General features: G+C 44.9%; 1 protein-coding gene across 2 annotated transcripts in view; it reads left to right on the forward strand.

Moving 5' to 3' along the window:
• MYO5B (myosin VB) overlaps nt 1-17,527 on the forward strand; it is a 394,698-nt gene that overhangs the window by 180,427 nt on the left and 196,744 nt on the right. For both annotated transcript variants that reach the window (XM_073619562.1, XM_073619572.1), the window contains exon 5: nt 12,279-12,435. In XM_073619562.1, the coding sequence (XP_073475663.1) occupies nt 12,279-12,435 (157 nt within the window). The remainder of the gene's footprint in view (nt 1-12,278; nt 12,436-17,527) is intronic.

Here is a 17,527-nt window from a genome sequence, read left to right on the forward strand (position 1 = left end):
ATGGGTGCTCAATCTGTGGCCCTCCAGCTGTTGCAAAACTACTACAAGTCCCATCATGCTTCTGCCTTTGGGAGTCATGCTTGTACCTGTTTGCCTTGCAATGCCTCATGGGACTTGTAGTTCGGCAACAGCTGGAGGGCCACAGGTTGGGCCTCCATGCCCTAACTGACCTACTGTATTACAATTGGCCCTACTGAAAATCATCACAATGGGGCTTATACTGCCGACGCTGCGAACCCATGAGGCAAACGGGGGACTAAAAATGCTACCCCCTTTTTCCCCACATTCCTAGGCAGGCTGTATTTGATTATTGATTGGTATTGGTATTGATGCTGTATTGGATTTGATTACCACCATAGGTAAAGCCTGTCTGTGTCCTTGTTAGGGAGGTTCACCCCCTCTATTTGTCCTGGAGACCGTTAACACCGAAAGTGAAATCTCAGGTTTTGGGTTGTCACCAGAACAGGAATAGAGGAAAAATCTTCCAAAGGGGACACTAGTTCTGGTGACAACCAGGAATTCCTTTTTTTTTTTTTTTTTGGTTATGGGGCAGAAAGTGAAGCCTCCCTAATAAGACATAGATGACATCAAAACCTGACAGGGCTTCTAACCCTTCCTTACTATATTCAAAAATGGAAATCCATATTTCCTTCATGTCGGGTTTCCTTAAAGCCATCTTATGAGGAGCCCTTTAGCTGCTGAGGGGATACAAGACTTTACTCGCTCCCCAAGCTATCAGCAAGCTCACACTTGTGCGGTGATGTAATTCATTGCAACACGTCAGTTGTCTGCTAACGCTGACTCTGATCCCTTGTGCTGTATGTTTATCTCCCGAGTTATTGTGGGGAGGGGAACAATTATTTCAGGATTCCCAAAAGTAATATGAGCGATTTTACCATTGCTTCTGCAAAACCCAGAGGAGGAGTCTGTGATAAGGGAGCATGGCCAGATATCATCAGGGTGGAATCAATGATAAGGATTGTAATTATGGCATTTAATCAGGTTGTGTCGGAAGTTTCAAGGAGTAATTTATTATATTATTATTATACACGATTTATATAGCGCCAACAGTTTACGCAGCACTTTACAAAGTAGAGGGGGGACAGCACAAATACGATACAGTTCAATACAATACAGAAGGTACAGGAGGGCCCTGCTCGTAGAGCTTACACTCTAAAGCAGGGGTCTCAAACTGGCGGCCCTCCAGCTGTTGCAAAACTACAAGTCCCATGAGGCATTGCAAGGCTGACAGTTACAAGCATGACTCCCACAGGCAGAGGCATGATGGGACTTGTAGTTTTGCAACAGCTGGAGGGCCGTCAGTTTGAGACCCATGCTCTAAAGGGAGGGGTTGGTGGTACGAAAGGTAATAGCTGCAGGGGATGATTTAATGGGGGGTGACTTGGGGACAGTTCTTAAGTGGGTGTGGGATAGGCCTCCCTGAATAAGTGAGTTTTCAGGGATCTCCTAAAGGTGGACAGGTGAGGGGCTGATCAGATATACCGGGGCAGGGAGTTCCAGAGGATGGGAGAGGCTCTGGAGAAGTCCTGAAGGTGAGCATGAGAGGAGGTAACAAGGGAGTTAGAGAGCAGGAGGTCCTGGGAGGAGCGGAGGGGGCGATTTGGGCAATATCTGCAGATGAGATTGGTGATGTAGATGGGGGCGATGTTGTGGATGGCCTTGTATGTTGTGGTTAGTATTTTGAATTTTACACGGTGGGGTAGGGGAAGCCAGTGAAGGGATTGGCAGAGAGGAGCAGCAGTCACGGATCGGTTAGTGAGGTGTATTATTCCTGCAGCAGCATTCATAATAAACTGAAGGGGGGATAGCCTGCTTAAGGGTAGGCCATTAAGGAGAGTTTTGCAGTAGTCGAGACGGGAAATGTGGTGTGGTTAGTCAAGAAGGGGCGATTTCTGGAGATTAAGGTGGCAGGATTTAGCCAGGGATTGGATATGGGGGCTGAAGAAGAGGTCAGAGTCTAGGATTACACCCAGGACCCTGGCACGTGTGGACTCGGAGGGACCAATGGTTGTGCTGTTAAAATCAATTGTAAAGTCACCGGGGGGGGGCGGGAAGGAGGAAATATAACAAGCTCAGTTTTAGAAAGATTGAGTTTGGGAAAGTGGTGTGACATCCATACCGATATGTCATTCAGCAAGTTTGAGATCCGTGAGAAGATCGAGGGGGTGAGTTGAGGAGTGGAGAGATAGATCTGTGTGTCATCGGCATAGAGGTGGTATTGGAAGCCATGGGAGGTTATCAACTGGCCCAGGGAAGAGGTATAGAGTGAGAATAGGAGGGGCCCAAGGATTGAGCCTTGGGGTACCCCAACAGATCAGTGGGATTAGAGGATGAGAGAGTTCTCTGTTACTACATGAAAATAAAACATGAATATTCTGTCACCCGTTCCCTCACAGACCATTTATTATCCACTTGCCTATTGCAATTTTTGTAATTTTTTGCATGCTGATAAAATATGTATTTTTTTAGCTAAAATAAAAAAATGACTCCCTAAAAAGCATACATTTTCTGAAAGCAGAGGCCCTGGAGAAAAAAATTGTGGTAGTTTACATTTTTTTTATGTCACACAATATTTGTGTAACCATTTATCAAATGCATATTTTTAGGAAAAAAACACACTAAAATTACTTATAGTGATAAAACGGAGTGTTATGCACAATTTTGGGGTAAAAAGATGGGGTTGCATCAAATAAATAGATAACAAACATTTCAAGCCTTAAAATTGCACATGCCCATGAAATCACAAAAAAAAACAATGCTACCAAAAATTCTCCATAGATGGCGCTTTACAGGTTATCAGGTTTAAAGGTTTACGCCTTTACAGGTTATCAGTTTAGCGTTAACCATGAATTATGGCCCTAGAATTATTGCTTTCAATGTTTGCGATGATAGCTCACGTGCGTTGTGTAATTCATATTTACATACAGGTTAGGGTTGCCACCTCATCCCTTTAAACCCGGACACATATTAATTACACAGGTTCTGATACTAATTTAATGCAGATAAGGTACCAAGTGAGTTTAATTACCACCTTAACCCCTTCCCGCCGACCGTACGCATATCTGCATACTCGGCTTTCGGGTTTATACCGGGATGATGCCCGCAGCTGCAAGGATCATCCCGGTACCGTTGTTTAGAGCCGGCGATCGGCTATCCGTATATAACAACCGATGCGGCTAAAAGCCGCTCGGCTGTTATACCGGAGGAGTGGGAGGGGACATCCCCCCCCTCCCGCCGTACTTACCGGTGTTCTGCCGAGAATGTTCCGCTCAGCGGCTAAGTTCCCCCCTCTACTGCGCAGGTGCTGCGCCTGCGCAGTAGGAACCGGCGGAAATAGCCGAAGCGGAATAGCTGAAAATCAGCTGTACACGGCGGCTGTAAGAGGGCCCCTCGCGGGCTCGCTACGCTCGCCACGCTTCGGGCACGGCCTCGCTTCACCCCCTCTAGGTCCCCTTGGATGGTGGGGAAGGAACCTGGACCCAGAGCACAGGCGCCGTGTACAGCTGATTGAAGCGTTTGAGCTTCGGCTATCTCCGGCGGCTGACAGTAGTTCGTACTGCGCAGGCGCTGCGCCTGCGCAGTACAGGGGGGGAACTTATCCGCCGAGGGAACTTTCTCGGCAAGACACCGGGCCTCCCGTGCGATCGGGAGGCCCGGTGTCCAATCAGGTACCTTCGGCGGCTGGGGGTGGGCTGGAACGAAGCTGTGGGCGGCTTCGTTCCAGCCTTCTCAATGTAAACGCGGAAGCGACGTCATGACGGCACTTCCCGTTTACTCGGCTGCCGATGGCGGCGAATTTAAAAAAATACACAGTATTCAGAATCGCCGTTTTCGGCGATCTGAATACTTTTAAGTGTAAAGGAGGGATGGGGGTCTTTTAGATCCCCCATCCCTCCATAAAGAGTACCTGTCACCACCTATTACTGTCACAAGGGATGTTTACATTCCTTGTGACAGCAATAAAAGTAAAAAAAAAACATTTTTTTTAAAACACCATTTATTAGTATAAAAATAAATAAAATAAATTAAAAAAAAAATAAATTTTAAAGCGCCCCCGTCCACGCGAGCTCGCGCAGCGAAGAAAACGCATACGGAAGTCGGGCCCGCATATGTAAATGGTGTTCACATCACACATGTGAGGTATCGCCGCGATTGTCAGAGCGAGAGCAATAATTCTAGCCCTAGACCTCCTCTGTAACTCTAACCTGGTAACCGTAAAAAAAATTTAAAGCGTCGCCTATGGAAATTCATAGCTACCATAATTTGTCGCCATTCCACGAGTGCGTGCAATTATAAAGGTTATTTGTGCGTGCAATTATTTGGTATCTATTTACTCAGCTTAACATCATCTTTCACATTATACAAAAAAATAGGGGTAACTTTACTGTTTGGATTTTTTAAAATAAATGGAAGTGTCCCTTTTCCAAAAATTTGCGTTTAAAACACCACTGCACAAATACCGTGTGATATAAAATATTGCAACAATCTCCATTTTATTCTCTAGATTCTCTGCTAAAAAAATATATATAATGTTTGGGGGTTCTAAGTAATTTTCTAGCAAAAAATATGGATTTTAACTTGTAAACACCAAATTTCAAAAATAGGCTTAGTCATGAAAGGGTTAATTAGCCACAGAACCTGTGTGATTAATATGTGTTCAGGTTTAAAAGGATGAGGTGGCAACCCTAACACAGGTATTCACCTGCACGTTTTATATGGGGTGTGTCCGGGGTTGACAGAGTGCTTTAAAAAAAAAATTTAATAATTTTTATTTATTTTATATAATTGATTTTTGTTTTACACTTTTTCATTTTTTTCCTCCCCTGCTCTCTAGTGCAGCTAACCAAGCACAGACTGTGCTTGATCAGTTATATATTTGGCAAGACTGACAGCCGTGGACCTGAAAGTGATGTAATGCCGCATACACACGGTCGGACTTTACGGCAGACTTTGCCCGGCGGACTGGATTTCGTTGGACAATTCGATCGTGTGTGCCAGCGGACTTTGTTTTCTCAAAAGTTGGACGGACTTAGATTTGGAACATGTTTCAAATCTATCCGACGGACTCGAGTCCGGTCGAAAAGTCCGCTCGTCTGTATGCTAGTCCGACGGACAAAAAGCCACGCTAGGGCAGCTATTGGCTACTGACTATCAACTTCCTTGTTTTAGTCCGGTCGTACGTCATCACGTACGAATTTGACGGACTTTGGTGGATTGTGTGTAGGCAAGTCCGTTCATTCGGAAAGTCTGTCATTAAGTCAGTCGAAAAGTCCTCCGGGCAAAGTCTGCCATAAAGTCCGACCGTGTGTACGCGGCATCATACACATCGCTTCCAGGGTCATTCATTGCAGGAGGTCCCAAGCTCTCCGGAGGAACAGGAGAGTCCTGGAACCACCATAGGGGCACGGAGCACTTTCAGAGACCCATAAAAATGATTAGGTACACTTTTATTGGAAGCGCAGTTGTGCACAGTCATGTTGGAACAGGAAGGGGCCATCCCCAAACTGTTCCCACAAAGTTGGGTGCAGGAAATTGTCCAAAATGTCTTGGTATGCTGACGCCTTAAGAGTTCCCTTCACTGAAACTAAGGAGCCAAACCCAACCCCTGAAAATCATCCCCACACCATAATCCCCACCAAATAATCTGGACCAGTGCACAAAGAAAGGTCCATAAAGACATGGATGAGTGAGTTTGGGGTGGATGAACTTGACTGGCCTGCACAGAGTCCTATTGGGTTGAGGTCATAACACCTTTGGGATGAATTAGAGCGGAGACTGCGAGCCAGGCCTTCTTGTCCAACATCAGTCCCTAACCTCTGGAATGCGCTTCTGGAAGAATGGTCAAACTTTCCCATAGTCACACTCCTAAACCTTCTGGACAGCCTTCCTAGAAGAGCTGAAGCTGTTATAGCTGCAAAGGGTGGGCCAACTCAATATTGAACCCTACGGACTAAGACTGGGGTGTCATTAAAGTTCATGTGTATGTAAAGGCAGGTGTCCCAGTACGTTTGGTAATATAGTGTGCATATATATATATAGATATATATATATATATATATATGTGTGTATACATATATATATAGATATATATATAGATATAGATAATATGAGGTGTGTTCAGAAAGAAATGAGAATGATATTTTTAAAATTATTGTATTGGAACATTTTGAACATCGGGGGTTATTTACGAAAGCAAATCCACTTTGCACTGCAAGTGCACTTGGAAGTGCAGTCGCTGTAAATCTGAGGGGTAGATCTGAAATGAGGGGAAGCTCTGCTGATTTTATCATCCAAAAATGTGCAAGATAAAATGCTGTTTTTTATTTTCCTTGCATGTCCCCCTCGGATCTACAGCGACTTTACTTCCAAGTGCACTTTCAATGCAAAGTGGATTTTCCTTTAGTAAATAACCCCCATTGTCTCCTTCAATGTATGCACCTTGTGAGAGTACACAACTCTCCCAGCGATTTTTCCATTCTTCATAGAATCCCTGGAAGTCTTTAAGTGGGCTTCAGAGCCTGTGTAATTTGACTTTTGATTTGCTCATTCAAGCTTACTTGGGGCGAGGTGACGTGGGTGTGTGCCCTTCTGAACCTTGTTTCTTCATCCTGGGATTGTACTCAATTACCCAGGATTCATCTCCTGTGATCACTCGGCAAAAATCAGGCTCTCTTTTTAAATGAGCCAACGGGTCTTGGCAAACGAGTTTAATGTGTACCTTCTGATCAGGTGACAAGTTCTTTGGAACAAGTTTTGCACATACTTTACTCATATTCAAATTCGGAGTCACGATTTCATGAACAATTGACTTGGCAATTCCCTTTTCCTCTGCAATCATTTAGATTGTGAGCCGTCGCGGTTGAGAACAGACCTCACTGCATCCACATTCTGTCCTGTTTTAGATGAAGAGGGGCGTCTTGATCGTTGTTCATCTTCAACACTTTCTCGTCCTTCCTTGAAGGCCTTGTGCCATCAGTACACTTGTGCAGATAAATAGCGCAGATTCACCATAAGCTTTTCTCACCAAGTTTCTGATGCACTTTTACCCAATTTCACCCAAAATTTTATCGAGTACCACTGTTCCAAACTCGCTTGCGTTTTTCGATTCTGACAGGGCTGGAATGCAACTGATAAGTTTTCTAACGTATATCTGGCAACCCACCCCAAGTGACCTTGGCTTCTCCCTTCACAGAGCCCTTCGCAAGTGTAGGAACTTCATTCTCATTATATTCTGGACACACCTCGTATATGTAAATCTCACTTTAAAAAGGAAATCATTACAGATCATGTTATTTTTATCATGTCTCAATGATGTTTTCCTAGTAAATTTTGCTGATGTGTCATGTGTAACCTTATGAAAGGAGATCTCCACGTTCAACATTATTAGACACTTTCCTGGGTTATAGAGAGAATCGGCAGCTAGCAAAGCCCTTGTCAGCAGTGTGTGTGGAGGTCCCGTGATACTGCAGCACCATTCCCACGCTAACCATAAGAAGCGTTCATAGAAAGGAATACAGAGAAGGCAGCCATAATGTTCCAACCACTTTATCCTCCTGCAGAACAGTCATATGGCCGGTCTAGAACAGCCAGGGATAATGTGTAAAAATGCAGAGCAGGCCGCTGTCCGCATAGCCTTGTGCAAAAATGTAAACTATAGAAATTTATCATAATTAATTCTGACAATAGCAATATTAAAGAAGAATTCCAGGTATGGATGGTTTTACATAGTTACATTGGTACAGCTGGAATCAACGTAACGATGTATATACCATACCTGACACTGGAAATCTCTGTAATAGGCACATCTACTACTGGACCAATGGAAGTATGTATAAACCATACCTGTGGGGTCCCGAGGGAAGCAGGAAATACCTTTTTAGTAGGCACCATTCTTATAGCAATCTCTACTAGCTTCTGTGTCCCATGCCTGACCTGCTTGGCAGAGGCACCATTCAGAGATTGCTTTGTGTTTTCTCCATGAATGCAAAGCGTCAACGGCATTGACATCACAATCTTCACCTTGTCCAATCAGAGAATGTTTTGCATTCATTGAGAAAATGCAAAGCCTTCTCCGAATGGTGCCTGTGCCCAGCATCTGACCTCCTGTGTTCACAATGCATCAGAACAGCTGCTTGGCACATACCCAGAAGTTAGTGGAGATCACTGGAGTATTGGTGGCTACCACAGTGATTTCTAACTAGGACACGGGACTAGGACGTGTTCCTAGGATACGGCGCGACCCCGATCTCTGTAAAGAGCCAATGACGTGGCTCTTTACCCATGTGATCGGCTGTGTCCAGAAGTGCCGGTAAGGGCTCTCATCGCCTCACACTGACAGAGTGTGTGGTGAGGAGAGCCAATCAGCTGCATCTCCTCGCAGGGGAGACCAGGGCGGGTAATCAGGGCACTGATTATCAGTGCCCTGATAACAGTAATGCCCCAGCAGTGCCCATCAGTGACATCAATCAGTGACACTAATCAATGCCCATTAGTGATGCCAGTCAGTGCTGCCTTTCAGTGCCTCCCATCAGTGCCGCCTATCCGTGCCACCTATCAGTGCCACCTATTAGTGTCCATCAGTGCTCATGAGTGCCATATATCATTACCACCTATCAGTGCCCATCATTGCAGCATATTAGTGCCTCCTCATCAGTGCCCTTCAGTGCAACCTGATCAGCGCACATCAGTGAAGGAGAAAAATTACTTCTTTACAAAATTTACTGACAGAAACTAATAAAAACTTATTTTTTACAAAAAAAAAAAAAAGAAAAACCCATCAGTGAAGAAAATGATTAAAAATTAATTTGGGTACAGTGTTGCATGACCGTGCAATTGTCATACAAATTGTGACAGCGCTGAAAAAATGGCCTGGGCAGGAAGAGGGTGAAAGTGCCTGGTATTGAAGTAGTTAAATGCTTATCAGACGCACCTATTAACACGCCCTAACGCTATAGGCGCATTTGATAAGCATCAGTATTTTGAGCAAGTGTGAACAAGCCCTTTAGGCCCCTTCCACACGAGGTGGGAGATCGCTCCGTTGATCTCCACTGAGTCGGGAGGTGACAGGTCCGTCTCTGCTCACTGCTCAGAGCGCCGCTGATTAATATAGGATCATCCGATCCTCCAAGATGGATGGTGACCGTATCGCCATATGTCTGATTTTAGCGGATTGGATGGCAGACGGGTGTCAGCAGACACATCTCCGCTGACATCTGTCTCCCCATAGGAGTCAATGAGTGGCCCGCTTGGATCCGCCTGTCCGTTTTTCAGGCGGATCTGAGTGGGCTTGTCGTGGGAAAGGGGCCTAAGGCTACAGTGGCATCTGAAGGCTAGAGAGGTGGAGATTTGTTTGTAAACAACCCTCCAGCCTCCATGTGATCACCATAGTTGGCTGTCTTGGTGATGACACAACCAGGAGCCATGCCGCTAAATTCCCAATCAATAGGTAAATGTCTAGAACTGCAACAAGAGCAGAGTCTTAGAACTAGGAACGCATACAGGTGTGCATTCCTGGTTTTAAGTTATAAAACAAATACAAATAATTTAAAGTTATAAAACAGTTACAAATAATAAGGTAACATTCTCCCAAAACCGGGATCACTGGCTATAGCTAGGTTAAGGATCCTTGGTTGACCATACATTTTACAACATTTTTATACCAATAATTATGCAGTGGAAGGGTCTGCCTGAGTGGATACAATTTGAATTGAACGTTTATATATTTTGGTAAAGGAGCTTGTACAGAGAGCATACGGTTAGAATGTTGTTTGTTTGACCAGTAATGGGCAAAGTGGGCTCTATCTTTGGTGTATAAGATCACAAATGAGGCATGGAAGGTGTATTCACATACTTTTTCTGTTTTTTGTGTGTCTGTCTGAGCTGTACTGTATTATTGACAGGACAGCATGATGTAAGTGCCTGTAAGTGGTTTCAATAACGCTAACATGATTGAATTATCCAGGAAATAATCAGAACAAAGGTAATCATAATAAAGGATGAATTGTGGACAGCAACACATTCTTGTCTAGTGATCTCATAAGTTGGTACCTCCTTTTTTCTTTTTTCTTTTTTTTTTTTTTTTTCAACAGCAGCCATGGAGCTCTAGGTTGGCCATTCTCAACTAGGGTTCCTCCAGAGGTTGATAGGGGTTTGTTGAGCTGTTGCTGGTTGACCTCCTAGCAGCTAGCTGATGGTGACTTCATAGATCCAGGTCCATTGCGACCTAATGCCAATGATTTTTTTTATAGCTGTCTGTACGGGTGGCATTCTAACCACTACTGTGATGGGGGTATTTTTCCTACTGACCACCAATGTAGGGAGCACTTTGCTAATGAATCTGGAAGAATTAGTCCCTGAGATCTTTATATTATTTCAAAGGTTCCTCGGTGTTAAAAGGTTAAGAAAGGCTTCTCTAGGTGGACTGAGTGCCCTGCCATTTTAAGTTGCTTGTATGTTTATAGAAAGGCCCACTGACTTACAGTACAAAAGTGCCATCGCTGAGTATGGTGCCACTTTAAGTTTTAGGCAACCCAGCCTCAAATGTTGGAAGACTCAACCTGTTTTGAAAAAGATCCAAGGAGCTCTCACGTTTCATTTTCCAGCCCACTACTGTTTCAGTGCCTGTTTGGCCTATTAATCCCCCAGCCCCAAGTAGGGCTCTTATGCCCCGTAAACACGATCGGACTTTCCGACGGGAAATGTTGGATGAGAGCTTGTTGGCTGAAAGTCCAATCGTGTGTATGCTCCATCGAACATTTGTTGGTGGACTTTCCGCCAACAAATGTTGGCTAGCAGGTTCTCATATTTTCCGCCAACAAAACTTTGTTGTTGGACTTTCCAATCGTGTGTACACAAGTCCGTTGCACAAAAGTTCAAGCATGCTCAGAATGAAGTACGAGCCGGAAGCGCTTGCACTTGTAAAACTAGCGTTCGTAATGGAGACATCACATGACTATTGAACTTCCCTTTTTTCGGCTCGCCGTACGTCTTGTTCATCACTACGGTCATAATTGTAGACCAACATTTGTGTGACTGTGTGTATGCAAGACAAGTTGGAGCCAACAACCTTCGAACAAAATTCCACGGTCTTGTCGGAAAGTCCGATCGTGTGTACGCGGCATTGGAGTACTGTTAGGACTCCTTTTATTTTACTCCAGGAAAGCCATACTACTGAAATGGAAATCTCCCACCTTAAATATTTGGAAGCATTTGGTCAATTTAGCCATCCCGCTCTATAAATTTACATAAACATCTAGGTGTTGCCCTAGGAAATTTTCCAAGATTTGGGACATCTGGCTTAGCTCAGCCTCTACCAATGCCTCATCATATCTAGGCTAGACCCACATTAATGAAAGTGCTTTGCAGGGAGGTGGTCGGGTGTAAAAGGGAACTAGTAATCAAGAAGGCCTTCTGGTGGAAAGCCTCCCCAGTCTTCTCCTCTTTGTGGCAAGGGGAAGTCGGGTAGATTGAGCGTGCTGCGAGAGGAAACGGGAGGTGGGGGGTCGTTCAGGTATCAGATGTATTGATTGGTACAAGCGTCGGGGGGGGGGGAGGGGTTGCCCATAAGCTGGAGGTAGTGGTCAGTTGTATGGAAGTGCAGCCAGCAGGTCCATGTATTCGTATATTTAGAAGAGGAGTCTTTTGCAATGGAAATGAGCTCTTCCATCTCCGCAGTTTTGTTTAGGTGACTGAACCATTCCGAGATGCAAGGTGCGTGGGTCGAGCTCCAGTGAATGGGTATGCACAGCTTAGCAGCGTTCACCATGTGCATCACAAGTGACTTATAATATGCTTTAGAAGTGAGGTCCAAGGTGTTGGACATCACTTGGGAAATCAAGTAATGCACCTCATACCAGAAAGTTTGCAACACAGGGCATTTCCACCAGACGTGTAGCAATATACCAATCCCCTGACGACAGCGCCAGCAGAGGTCAGACAATGAAGGATTGAATTTGAGCAACAGGACTGCAACAGTAGAGTTTATTTGATGTTGATTTGGTGATGATGTTGAAGAAGATGGTGGTTCTCACTGGTCAGTATGTAGGCAACAGCTCAACTGTTTAGCCAATGTGCAGCTTATGGTGTCGCCTATGGTTATTAAAAGCACTCCTATGGTTTGGCCATGCCATTCTGCCATTTATGCCTCCTGTGCTCCAGGGTGTGCCCCAACAATTCACCTACTCAAACTTCTCTTGCCTACTGAAAAGTCTCTTTTTGTGGCGATTGTCTCTAAATTATCTAAAAATCTTGTTTTCCAGGGATGAGAAGAACCAGTCCATCATAGTGAGTGGGGAATCTGGTGCAGGGAAAACCGTGTCCGCCAAATATGCCATGAGATACTTTGCCACAGTTGGTGGGTCTGCTAGTGAAACGAACGTGGAAGACAAAGTGCTGGCGTCCAGCCCCATCATGGAGGTAAGACATGTGGCTGTAATTAGTGTGAATTTACAATTCAAACTGTTTTGTTAGTTTTGGATAAAGTGAGGAAGGGTTGGGTCAGGTTTTATTGCAGTTTGCATCCCTTTGGAATCCCTTTGGACCTAAATAGAAGTGCAAAGTGAGCACTCTACTCCAATTAAAGAGCAATATGTATTTGGAAAAAGAGGTAAGGATGGAAAAAGGGCTCTTGATTTTTAAAGATGCTTTATTTGATATCTCATACAATGCGTTACAGGGCTTAAATGTCTCCGTTCATCAGGGTTGTATGGTTATGGAAAGGAGCACTGATGTACAGTGCAAAATTGACATCACCAACAAAATAAAAAAACAGTAAATCCACAGCCCTAAAAATCAGCTGTGCATCAATCAATATCAACGCTGACAAAGTACCAGGAGTAGAGCATGCAGGGACTAGAAGAACTGAGCTAATGATACCACTGCTCCGAGAGCCTTCTCTGGGAAAGAAAAGCATGGAGGGTTTGCAATGATGGCTTTTACACTCATATATGTGCTTAACGTTTAAATTTAGCAAAAAAATGCTTTGTAACTTGTATTTCACTTCCTGTTGGTAATAATACAAAATCCACTTGCCGACCACAATACATTGCAGCTTGCAAGTGGTTTACTGGGGTTATGCCTGAAGATATCTCCTCCCTGCGGTCACTTCTCCTCCCGGCCAATTAGGACTCGCAGTCTGATCTTAGGATTCCCGGCCAATCGTGTCTCAGGACCCGCTTTCTGATTGGCTATTAATTCGCTAATGTCACACAACTGGGTGGGCTTGGGGTGCAGTGCTCTGCGCCCCGAGCACACCCTTTTTGAAGCCTCAGGCTCTAATCATGTGCTTAAAAAAAAAGAGAAACCCCATTGAAATCCATGCGTCCGTGCCCTGCATATACCGTATATACTTGAGTATTAGCCGAGTGTACTCGAGTGCGGGTGCTCATCTGCAGCTGTACCTTTGATAACTAAAACAGTGAGTGTCTCCCGCTGTGTCATGCAGTCTGTGCGGCCGTCCATTGTAACAAAGCCCCGCCTCCTCCTCGTCCGTGATAGACGGAACACTGATACAATGCTGGGAAACTGTATCAGTGTTCCGTCTATCACGGGCGAGGAGGAGGCGGGGCTTTGTTACAATGGACGGCCGCACAGACTGCATGACACAGCGGGAGACACTCACTGTTTTAGTTATCAAAGGTACAGCTGCAGATGGGCACAGTGAGGCTGCAGGTGGGCACAGTGAGGCTGCAGATGGGCACTGATGATGCAGGTGGGCACAGTGAGGCTGCAAATGGGCACATTGAGGCTGCAAATGGGCACAGTGAGGCTGCAAATGGGCACAGTGAAAATTGTAAAAAAAAGATAAAACGTGTTTTTCTTTGTTATAAAATTTGGCAAATAAATAGTTGTTCTTCATAAATTTATGCCAAAATGTATTTTACTACATTTCCTTGGTCAAAATGACCCAAATCCGTGTATATTATTTAGTCTGTAGGAAAATTATAGAACCCACAAACAATGGTATACACACTATATTACCAAAAGTATTGGGACTCCTGCCTTTACACACACATGAACTTTTTTTTCTCAAATAACATTTTTTTATTAAACGTATAGACATACATATACATTGAGCAATAGTGTTGCTTATAGTTAAGTGCAATAGGTAAACAGTCAACGCTATAGACATTGAGCTTCTGATGATAATCATCCAGGTACATTAGTGGTATAACATCTTCCATACCATCTGAAGTTTTCGACCAGCAAATAACATTATTAAACTGAGAATGTATTAGCATTTTACAGAGAGAAGGAAAATAAAGTAGGAAAAGAGAAAAGAGGGATGGAAGGGGGAAGGGGAAGTGGGGGGGGGGTCTAGCCGCAGACCTAGGGCGGGTCCTCTCGCTTATGCCATTCCTCCCAGACCATGTCATGGGCCTCCATTCTGTTTTGTATCCTGGCTGTCATTTTCTCCATTAGCTCTATGTCCTTTATTCTGGTATAGAGGTCCGCTTGGGAAGGTGGAACCTGTTTCTTCCAATAAAGGGCTACCAGGCATCTCGCTGCTGTGAGAACATGACCTAGTAGTTTCCTAGAGTGTCGGGATATACGTAGCCCAGACACACCAAGAAGGAACAGTTTCGGGACTTTGGGGACCTGGACGCCCAGTAGGCGATTCAGCAATAATTGTGTTTCCGTCCAAAAGGGAGTTATTTTGGGACATGTCCAGTAAATGTGAAATAAGGTCCCCCTGTCCTTCATACACCGCCAGCATCTATCCGAGCTAGATGGGAAAATGGTGTGGAGGACATCAGGCGTCATATACCAGAAGAAAAGGACCTTGTATGCATTCTCTTTGTACAGAGTGCATAATGAGCTTTTAGCCGCCCGGGACCAAATCGTCTTCCAGGTAGCTTCCGAGATCTCCTCCCCTAGGAGCTTCTCCCAGCGGGTCATGTACGAGTGCTTGCCATGGTCTGTAAAGTTATAGGAGTTCAGTATCTGATAAATATCAGATATTAGCCCGCGTCTAGTTGAGCCCTCTAATATCAATCCCTCAAAGGGTGATGGGGCCGAGAACTGTAAGTTCGGGGCAATTGATTGAGCGTAGTGCCTAATCTGCAAGTATCCAAAGAACACTTGCCTTGGTAAATCAAATTTTCTCTGTAGCTCTGTAAAGGACAGTAATCTGCGCGTGCATGGGTGTACCAAATGGCCAAAGTGGAATAAATTCCTCATCGCCCATGGATAAGACATCTGATGAGTAAGGCCTACAGGCAGCTTGGGGTTGTAGAGGAACGATGTGAGGAGTGATCTTTCTGAGCATAGCTTATAAAGCCGTGATACTTTACGCCAAAGTGTACTAATGTGGAGCATGGGGCCCAAGAGTTGAGTGGACTCCACCTTCACCTCCGCATTCCACAGCATGCTATTTGGATGGACTGGGGCCATCCAAAGTTTTTCTATTTCTGTCCACTTATTATATGAGCGTTGGGTGAACCAAGAGGCCAGGGTTCGCAGTTGAGTGGCTTGGTAGTATTTAGTTAGGTCAGGGAATGATAGACCGCCGTCTGATCGTGCCGCTGTCATGACTGATTGTGGAATTCTATGTCTTTTGTAATTCCAAACAAATCGTATTAAGTCCGCCTGGAGTTTTTTCAGCTCTGATAGGGGTATTGGGATGGGGAGAGTCTGGAATAAATACAGCAACTTTGGTAGGATGACCATCTTAACAGAGGCTATCCTCCCTAGTAGGGAGATATGATGGGCCTTCCATTTCAGTAGAAGGTCCCTTATGGTTTTAAAGAGAGGGGGGTAATTTGCTCGGTATAGAGTGGAATAAGAGGGAGTTAGCTGTACTCCCAGGTATTTCAGTGATGATGTCTGCCAATGGTAGGGGAAGTGGTGTTGTAGGTGTTGTGTTTCCTGTGTTGGGATATTAATGGGTAGGGCTTCTGATTTAGTTGCATTTATCTTGTATCCTGATAGGGATCTGTATAGGTCAAGTTCGGCGTGTAGGTTAGGGAGTGATATTCTGGGTTGGGTTAGGGTGAGGATAATATCATCAGCAAACAAGGCTAGTTTGAATTCCCTGTCCCTCAGCGGTATGCCGTGAATGTTCGGGTTTTTTCGAATGGAAGCCGCCAGAGGCTCGACACACAACGCAAAAAGTAGCGGTGAGAGTGGGCACCCCTGGCGGGTCCCATTCGTGATTGGAAAGGCCCGTGATAGGGCGAAGGGAGTTTTTACTTGGGATGAGGGATTAGTGTACAAATGTCTAATTGCTTGGAGAAATGGGCCCTGAAATCCCATGCAATTCAACGTGGCGAAGAGGAAGGACCAGCCGAGGCGGTCGAAAGCCTTTTCCGCGTCCAAGCCAAGGACTAACGCTTGCTGCTTATTCCTGTTCGCCACGTCTATTAGGTCAATAATTCTTCTCGTATTATCCCCCGCCTGACGTAGGGGAACGAATCCCACCTGATCCTTGTGTATTAGCGAGGGAAGTATGAGGTTTAATCGCATTGAAAGGAGTTTGGTAAAAATTTTTAAATCAGAGTTTAGGAGTGCGATTGGCCTGTAGCTGGCACACACAGAAGGATCCTTGCCAGGCTTAGGAATCAACGTGAGGAACGACCTCTGCATATCAGTGGGAATGGAGGTTTTCTGAAAGAAGGCGTTAAACATCCTGCACATATATGGTAGTAGAATCGGGAGGAATGCCTTATAATACTCATAGGGAAGGCCATCTGGGCCAGGTGATTTATGAGAGGGCAGGGTTTTGATGGTGGCCGTTAGCTCTTCCTCTGTAATCGGTGCATTAAGTAACATTAGATCCGTCTTAAGTAATTTGGGGAGTCCACTGTCCTCTAAGTATTGTTTCATACGGTCTTTTATATCAGGTGGGGGCGGGTCTCGGGGAATTTCAGGGTTATTATATAGTGTTGTGTAAAATTCTCCGAAGGTCCGGGCTATGTCTTGGGGGTGTGACATGAGGGCCCCCTTTTTGTCTTTAATTTGGTGGGGTGTGGACATGTGAGAGCGCTCCGAGAGTTTACGTGCCAGGATAGTATGGGCCTTATTCCCCTTGTCATAATATGTTTGTCTTAATCGAGTAAGTGCCTTCTCTACCTGTCCTAACGCTAAATCTCGAAGGGTGTTTCTGAGGCAGATTACTTTTTTGAGGAGGTTTAGGGATGGTGATACTTGCAGTCGGAGTTCTAGAGTCTTAAGGTCTCTTTCGGCTTGAATTTTAGATGCCATCGCGTTTTTCTTCATAGCCGAAGAAATTGCTATACACCGTCCCCGTAGGACTGCCTTGTGGGCTTCCCAGAGGGTGGTTAAGGAGACTTCGGGGGTGTTGTTTTCTAGGAAGTAATTCTGCAGGGTTGTCTCTAGTTCCGATCTGGACGGAATATGTTGTAAGAGGAAGTTGTTTAGCTGCCAATTACTAGGTTTACGGGTTGGGCTACCTATTTCTAGTGACACAAGGACTGGGGCATGATCAGACCACGAGATGGGGAGGATCTGGGCGGTTTTGGTGGCGCGTAGGGTATTGTTATTAACGAAG

Source organism: Aquarana catesbeiana, linkage group LG01 (genome assembly GCF_042186555.1).
Source record: "Aquarana catesbeiana isolate 2022-GZ linkage group LG01, ASM4218655v1, whole genome shotgun sequence".
NCBI classification, from domain to species: Eukaryota; Metazoa; Chordata; class Amphibia; order Anura; family Ranidae; genus Aquarana; species Aquarana catesbeiana.